The sequence below is a fragment of the Nothobranchius furzeri genome, chromosome 3, assembly GCF_043380555.1.
Source record: "Nothobranchius furzeri strain GRZ-AD chromosome 3, NfurGRZ-RIMD1, whole genome shotgun sequence".
In the NCBI taxonomy this organism is placed as follows: Eukaryota; Metazoa; Chordata; class Actinopteri; order Cyprinodontiformes; family Nothobranchiidae; genus Nothobranchius; species Nothobranchius furzeri.
Genome location: NC_091743.1, coordinates 50917200 through 50926266, shown reverse-complemented (window position 1 = coordinate 50926266; position 9067 = coordinate 50917200). Strand labels below are relative to the sequence as shown.

General features: G+C 40.0%; 1 protein-coding gene across 1 annotated transcript; it reads right to left on the bottom strand.

The window, feature by feature from the left end:
• Positions 1-5827: 5827 nt before the first annotated feature.
• On the bottom strand, positions 5828-7667 carry il10 (interleukin 10). Its single transcript, XM_015960096.3, has 5 exons — positions 7383-7667; positions 7196-7255; positions 6936-7100; positions 6354-6416; positions 5828-6240 (listed from the first exon to the last, which is right to left on the bottom strand). Exons 1-5 carry the CDS (start codon positions 7539-7541, stop codon positions 6142-6144), a joined length of 546 nt encoding a protein of 181 aa, XP_015815582.3. The 5' UTR covers positions 7542-7667; the 3' UTR covers positions 5828-6141.
• Between the last annotated feature and the right edge of the window lie 1400 nt (positions 7668-9067).

Sequence of the window (9067 nt, the reverse complement as noted above, 5' to 3'; positions counted from 1 at the left end):
CTGCTCATGAGTTTGATTGCCTTGTGTGCACGGTGGTTATTTAGAGAAGATGCTTCCACAAAAGAAAAACCTTCTTCAGCAGAAGTCACAAACAGACACACATGGACGTAATTTTGGGGCGGGGGGGGGGGGGGGGGGGGGACATGTCCCCCCCACTTTTTCCAAAGTCAAGTTTTGACCCCTGCACTTTTTACCATCCAAAAACAATATTACGCTATATTAAATTGACACTGGTTGAGCTCTAGGACCAAGCGGAAAACAACCGTTTGTGTTGAAGCCCGTTTCCCATTAGAACATACTGTAAAGATACCCCCCCCCACACACACACACACACTTCTAAAGTGAAAATTACGCCCTTGCAGACACACTTGTATTTTTAGATTTATGCAGACAGCATATAAGAATCGTTGCAATTGCTGCAGTCTGTGTTTTGGAAAAACAAGTCAGCTTTTTTTTTTAATTCCATACCCGCCCGAGGAGTAGAATCTGAATTTCAGCTGACTGTAAAAGTATTTTTACCACAGGAACCATTTTTTTCTCACTCACACACAAGGAAGGGAAACATTTCAGTGATGGCGCTTTTCTTTTAAATTCTCTTTTTGCACTTTGTGGTGAGCTGCTGTTCATAAATGCATCTGCACAACAGTTAAAGATGGTAATCATTGTGCTTGTAGGGTTTGAGAACTGAGTGCTTTAAGAGCTCAATATATATATTACCTCTACTTATGACCAATAAGCTGTGATGCTCTATCTAAATATAGAATATCAATCCTGCTTGGTCTTTGTGTGTTTAATCAGAAGATCTAGGATTCTTGCTTTATCAGGGGATTGTACACACTTCGTTTTGATTCAGAAAAGAGTCAGCTTTATAAAAGTAAGAATTTATTTGACCAACAATGAAAACATGACAAGTTAACTAATATTTACTGTGATGGATGGAACTAAATTTGATGTATGAACATGTGTCAATGCGATGTTAGTCAGAACTTTATCATCTAGGAGAGCTGAGTTCTGGATGTAAAATAATTTGGTTTGCGTTAAACTATGAAGTTGGTTCTTATCAAAACACATCAGATGCAGTCTGTCATGTCTACATACCCACTCGAAGACCCTCGTGATAGATCCGGAATGTCGAAGTCCTCGGACTTCCAGGCACCGAGGTTCGTAAAAGAACTGCGGCCCCACTAAACCGGTCTTAGAGTTGTCTCCGGGTCACAACAGTCGGATGGAACTGCGCGTCTGGCGGACTCTTTAAGGAGCCCAAGCAATATCAGCTTTGTTCTGCAGGAACTGTTTCTGTATCAGCTTCCCAGGTGCAAAAAGGTTTTGACGACGTGTCAAAAGCTTTGATGGTTAAAGAGGGTTTTGCTTCAGGTGGCCGGTCTGAAACTTTCTCCAGAACTGAGAGATCACTCGAGAGTGATCCAGTTTTGATGTTCTCATGTTATGATTTGTGTAGCCAACCAAAGGCTGACCAGTTTGAGAAATATTACCAAGACAACCCAGAAACACACCTTCTTTGATACAGAGGCTCTGACTGGGGTAAAAGACTATGTGTCAGAGTTTAACTTGACCTTTCTTGTTCTTGTGTGAGTGCAAATGGTGATGACCTTGCCGAACATGCTGAAACATATTTCAATCACTGTAATCATAACATAACATCAGGCACGTGCGGGGGTGGGGGGTGGGGTGGGGGGTGGGGGTGCTTGAGCACCTCCCTCTTTTGCCCGAAGTGCCCAAAGTGCCCTTTTCCCGGTCGTTCGTCAGATTTTACCGTACAAAACCGTTATACTGTGATACATATCGGGCACTAGGACCATGAGGAGGCAGCCGCCTCAAGCTGAAGCCTATTTTCCCTTAGACCCGCCTAGAAGCTCACTGATTGGCTCTGCCGCATCATACTAACGTGTGATTGGTTGTCCCTGCTGTTGCTCTACCTTGTAGCCATGGAGACGACAGGCTGGTGTTTTGCCTGCGGGCAGGAGTCTGCGTTCATCTACCTGTAAGTTTTTTCTGCCTGCTTCACGTCAGCTGGATAGATTTTAATATCAGAGCTTTTGTTTACGTGTGTTTGAGTCCGTGGTTAGTGTGTGTCGAGCAGAGTCAGGTAGCTGCATGTCTGGGACAGAAAATGAGACAAGAGAGAGACTTCTCCTGCAGTGTTGAAGAAACACAACAAAGAATGACAGATGTTGATATTTCTCACTCTAGATTCTCCGGGTCATAACTTCTGAATTTCTAACCGAATAAAAATAATTCAAAAGGTTTCTAAAAGTACATAAAACGAGCTTTCCAACGAGGTATTACATGATGTAATTCACGTTACTCCAAAAAATCGCTATTAGAGGGAAACCAGCTTTGCAGCGTCACAGAAAGAAACGAAGCTAAACGCGACGGGAGAGCAGAGAACCAAAGGGAGGAGACAGTGTGATCATCTTCATCAGCAGCTTTTATAAAGTTATGGAAATGTCACAAATAAAATCCACCTGGTTGGTCAGGTGTCCCAGAAGGCTGTTTCTGTAGATGGTGACATGAGGAAGGACAGATTACAGTCACACTGGTTTTTATTTGAACACTCAGCTGTTTACTAAATGATTCAGCTTCATTCCAGCATTATTTATACTTAAGATACATATTTATTTAGCTGAAAATATAATTTTATCAGTGCAGAATTTTATTAGTTGACTTTTTGTAATGAAACGTTTAGATTTAACCTTTTATCTGCTTATTGATCTTCATAATGCTGGTAGAAATGTAGCTACAGCTGTGAAGTAGCCCATGAGTGTTGTTTTATGATACCTAGTATTTATTTTACTGTATCCCGTTCTCTGGACCAGAGCATAGACCTGTGGTCACAGACAGGCTGCAGTCATTAAACTGGTTAACATGAGGTCAGGGGTCACTGTTTTCTGAGTGTTTGCAACACAGTTCTGAGTTTAAATAGTTCTTTTGACATAGTTTGCTCAAGTCATTTTGAAGTTTCTGTTTAGTAATAAATGTAAAGAAAATTCAAATCTGTTTTTTTTTTTCATTTAAGCTGCAGTTTTACAGACTTTAATAAACATAAACACTAAATACAAACCAGACACTGAAAGCTGAGGTTGTTCGGGAAAAAGGAGCAGAGTTACAAACATTTTACACTTTTATTACAATTTTAAAGCCATAAAACAAAACAAAAAATACCAGTTATATTCATGGTCATAAGAGGGTTAATCGTGATAAATTTTCTGCCTCCCACAAAGAGATGGTAAAAGTGAATGTGGGCATAATTACATTTTATTACTGTATTATGTATTTTTTATTAATGACTATTACTCCAAAGCAGTGGTTCCCAAACTTATTTAGCCACGCACCCCCTTCTGTGTCCCGACCATGTCGACGCTCCCCCCAGCCCCCCACATCAGGGCATGGATATATATATGTATATATCTATCTATATATCTATATATATATATATATATATATATATATATATATATAGCTATATATTGCTGCTGGGGGGGGGGGGGGGGGGGCATTCCTCTGCAGAGTGAAATCCCATTTGCACACTATTCTCTAGTACCCTGCTTTGAAACCACTGCTGTCTAAACATACTCATCCGGTAACAACCAGATATGACGTTATTCGATTCACACAGAAACAAGCCAAACCACCAACAGCCAAGTTGGAGATGTTTAACGTATAGTTTCTTTAAAAGAGTGCAGAAAAGATAGAATAGTGCAATTTATGCATAAGAAACCTACTGTTACCACAACTAACTAATTAATTATTGTTGTAAATTATATCTTTTTGTAAGCACTGTCATTGCAGGAATGGTACTATTCAAATAGTCCCACGCTGACTAAGCATGTGGCTAACAAAGTGCCTTAGAGTAGTGAAAATAGAAAAAATGCTGCAAGTGCTGCAGGGGTGTAAGAAATTTTATCTGGTGCTCTCACTGGTGCTCTTCAGCCAAGGGATCCACGTAAATGTTGGCAAAAGGAGATGTGCGGCACTCAGGAGATACAAAATAAAAAACGTAAGTGCAGACGCGTCAGCATTTATGTTTTTTACTATTTAAGCCATGTACTAACAAAGGCTTTTTATTTTGTATCTCCTGACTGCCTCAGATCTCCTTTTGCCTTAGAGTAGTTTCAGTGTCTAATGTTGAGTCAATTCAGGATCGAGCCAAGTCAGACCCTTCTGTCAGAGCAATGCTGCTACTTTATTTAGTAAAAATGTCTCTAAAGGACGCTCTAAACTCTTGTTTTATGATGCAAACCTGCACTTATCCTCTTCAGGATTAGGTGACGTCAGTGCAGCCTGCATCTTCTCAAGTTTCAGTTTAAGGTTGTTATGCCACAGTTGTGTTCTATAGGAGTGTGACCAAGCATTTCTGCACACTTTTCGTTTGTGCAAGAGCGTGTTCGCCCCGAGGGTGAGGCTGGCTTGTTACAGTAAGTTTACGCGCAGCAGATCTGCTGCTGGTAAGTGATGTATATGGGTCACGTTTGAGGTTAGAGCCTGTTGAGTTGACACTGTCTAGATTTTCTGCAGGATGTAATGCAGCGTGTACTTACAATCAACACAGTCACATGATCACAGCTATGGAACGTCTTATTCAATCAAATATACAAAAGGAATCTTAAAAATGTTTATTTTTATGTCACAGTAGAAAAATATGGAATAAATACAAACAATACATTCGATGTGTAACGTCCAGCAATGGTCAGTTTAGGTACTGTTTGACTATTCAACATCTGGTCAAAAAGGAGACATGAGACTGCACGTGTTCCCTTTAAATCAGCCTGCCTTCCTCACACCAGCTGGAGCTCAGAGCCTGCAGCTCTGACAGAGATAACGAAATCATAACATTGACTTCCTGTTCTTTCCAAAGTCCCTCACAGAGCACCTCTTTTATCTAAGTCTCCTTGCTCACAGAAGAACAGAAGAAAGAAATTTTTAAAATTAAATATGAACTTCTAAAATTCACGAGCTAGATAATCATTAAATAAACGTTTGTTTATTGCTACTTATAATAATTGTAAAATAATGAAATGTTCATTAATCTGTGCTCAGTGATGTTTGTTTCAGCATATTTACTTGACAAGGTCATAACATTTGCACTCACACAAGAACAAAGTAAGGTAAAGTTAAATCCATGACACATAATTAGCCTTTGCCCCAGATCAGAGAAGGTCAAAGATCAAAGAAGGCGTGTTTCTGAGATTCTTGGTAATATCCTCAGACTTGTCAACCTCTGGTTGGCTACACAATCATAACATGAGAACATTAAAACTGGATCACTCTGGTGATTCTTCAGTTCTAGAGAAGCTTCAGGATGGCCACCTGAAGCAAAAACCTCTTTAACCCACCAAAGCTTTTGACATGTCCTCAAAACCTTTTTGCACCTGCGAAGCTGATGCAACAAAATAGTTCCTGCTGATTTGTTCAACTCCTTGAGAGTTATTCCTGAAACGTAAACTAGTTCCAACTGTCGTTACCTGGAGATGACGCCTGGGCTGACCTGGCTGTGTCTGGATGTGGTTTTGATAACAATCAACCTCATAGCTTAACGCAAACCAAAGTCTTTTACATCCAGAACGCAGCTCTCCTAGATACGGAAGTTCTGACTAACATCACATTCACACATAGGGTCCATACATCACATCTAGTTCCATCCATCACAGTAAATGCTTAGTTAACTTGTCACTTTTTAATTATTTGTAAAATAAATTCTTACTTTTATGAACCTGACTGTTTTCTGAACCAAAACGAAGTGTGTACAATCCCCTAATAAATAAAGAATCCTAGAATCTTCTGATTAAAGCACAATAAAAAACAGGCAGGGTGATATTCTATATTTAGATTGAGTATCCCAGCTTATTGGTCATAATAAGTAGAGGTAATATATATTGAGCCTTAAAGTACTCAATTTACCTAACCCTACAGATGTCACATAATAATTAAACAGAATAAATAATACACTTGATCAGTTCATGTGTATGACACAATGTGGTGCTCAGTTTGTCCTCGGGACAAAATCAGAATAAACTAAAGTCTCCGAACAACAAAGACAACAGCAAGTTACTAAAGACATTCAGTATTATGGACACATGTCTTCTCTTTAAAGGAACACTCGGCAAAGTTTTTGAGCAGAGATCACATGTGTCTCTCCCGTTTCGATGCCAGGTAATTTTCAATGTAGTTAAATAACAAGTCCAGCTCTCCCATGGCCTTAAACAGACCTTTGTTCTCCATCTGCAAACAGACGCACAATACTTTAGATTTTCTGTCACAGCATTAGATCTTATTGTTTATTTTTTACATTATCCAACACGTTTGTGCCAATGTAGATTCTGACTGATGCTCACCTGGCTGTACGCTGAGTTCAGGTTTCTGATGTCAAACTGCTTCTTGCAGGAGAAGTGGTGTCGCTGAAGAAATGAAACGTCATTTTAGATTGTTTTACCACACAGCTTCAAAGAACGTTTGTTCCCCACTAAAGCCTCTGTCTCACCATCCTAAAGTGTCAAAATATTTTAATACTCATGCAGAAACCACTCTAAGAAATTAAATGTTGAATTCGCTTAACCAAGTTATGTCAACTGGTTCCACTAAACCCAGTAGGTTAAATGTAAAGAGTAATATAGATTTACTTTTAACACAGCAACATTTAACTGTGAACATTTCTGTATGTCTGTATGCAAGCAACTAAGTAAATTCAACAATTTATTTCTTGCAGTGTAGTTGTAAAATTTTAAGTGCATTTGACACCTAGAAGTAAAGTAATCCTTAAATAATAATAAAATCACATGCACATGCACATTTTTTATAATAAATAATGAAATCCTCGCATATCTGCGGTGAAACTCTGATTTACAGAGGGCAAACGAACGCCTCCTATTTACGTGACCGTTTTCCCGTGTAGGAGGGCACGTGCTGAAGATACTCACACATTTAGTCACATCAGCTTTGAGCTGGTGGAAGATGTGCTGGATGGACTCCACATGAGGCTTCAGGTCCCTGGTCTGGTTGGTCACGTCGGCCACGGCGGTGGGCAGAACCGTCCTCAGGTAGAAGTCCAGGATGCTGTTGATGGCTTGGCAGGCGAACGGACTCTGGAGACAGAGGAGCACCGGTCCGGTTAAGGCTCGGATGTGGGTTCTCCTCCATTCAAAGAGGCAGCTTTTTAATGAGTTATAAAGAAACGAACCTTGAAGGAGTCTTCTACGCTCTGGTCTAGCAGCGCAGTGTCAAAGTCATCGTTTGCTTCCTGAAAAGGAAAAAAAAAAAAAAAAAGTTGAGCGAGTGAGTGGTGCACCTGCGGCGACGAGGCGCAGCATCACCTGGAGATCACCTGAGTTAGTGATGCTGCAGGACCAGCAGATGTTTCTACTCACATAGAAGTCTCTGATCCGGGAGTAGTCCCGTCGGAGCTCCTTCAGCCTGCTGGGGAAGCTCTCCAGGAAATGGCAGCAGTCGTTTATGCACACAGGAGTCAACCAAGCAGGGGCGAAGAAAGAGAGCAGGAGAGACAGGAGGAGACACCGGAGAGACATGATGCTGTAAGGCTCAGAGCTGGGAAGGTCCTCAGAAGGATGAAGTCCTCACAAGAGTGGAGATGCTGCAGGTTTGGGTGGATAATTCCTCCTTGTAGGGTCTTGCTGGAGACCTAAGAAGTGCGCATTTTGGGGCTCATGTCCCCATCAATATATAGCCAATTGGGAGGAGACTTTACTGGAAATGGTTAAACATGCTTCGTTCATACGGGGGATTTTTTTCTACAATCTTGTATTGCACATAAGGGAAGGTCTTCCCACGAGGTGTGTACAGCTGCTGACAGATGAAGACCTTCAACCACCAAGGACACAAAGTCAAACTGATTTTGGAAACAAATGGGAATTTTTAAAAAATGATGTCATGTTTTATCATCAGCAATCACAGAATATTTTATTTAATATTCAAAAGAAACATGTTTATTTTATCAGCTTATTTAATTTAATATTTCTTAATAGTCAGTTATGCTATTAATAATAATAATAACAACAACAACAACAATAATAATAATAATAATAAATGTGTTGCAACAATGTTTCTTTCAGATGAAATATAATTTTTTTGTAAATTCATTGTTTAGGTTGCAAGTCAAGATTTAAGGCAAAAAAAGAAAAAAAGTCTAATCTTGTAAAATAATAATTACTGATGACCGGCAAAAACTGTAGAAATGATTGCCTTTAAATTGCTTAACACTTTCAAATACATTTCAATATTTTAATTATTTCACACTTTCTTCACAATAACAAAGGAAATCAGCCCAAGATGGAAATAATAGACGCTGTGGTGTCAGCGGGGTGACGTTGGGGATTCTCTTCATGTCAGAGGTACGTAACAAAACTTATAGGGAGGTGAGCCTGAGCTTCTCTTGTGCCCCCACTCAGTCTTTTTTCTGTTTGAGGTTTAAGAAAATTAGAAAAGAAGAAACTACATGGAGAAGTAGTCGGGTAAGGGCTGTGTTTTCCCCTTCAGTACTTTTCTTCTTCTCTGGAATGCCCAGCGATCCTTATATGTGTCTGTCCGACACATTTTTAACCTTTTCTTTGTGAGGCAATCCTGGGACTTTGACATGTCTTTAGTGAGCTCTTTATCAAGATGTTAATAAATCCGGATAAACTTAAGGATGAACTGTGAAAATGGAATGCTGATGTGTCATTGTGAAAATTTGCAGTTTTTCACTAAATGAGATCAGCAAAAGAATAATCCTCATTTGATGCAAATGTGCAGAGAAATTACATCACAGCCAGAATTGAACACTTTGTTGTTTGTCTTTTTTCAAAGGTTTACGGTAAAGATGCTTCAAGAAGCCACAAATAAAGCCATAGATAAATAAAAACTCAGTGTGAAACTTTTGCGTTATTTTTGCAAAACGGGTCTACATGATGGGGCACCCTGTGGGGGACGCTCCAGGAGTATGGGGTGGGTGGCTTTCTGTTAAGGGCCATTCAGTCCCTTTACCAGAGGAGCGTGAGTTTGGTCCGCATAGCCGGTAGTAAGTCGGACCTGTTCCCAGTGAGGGTTGGACTCCGCC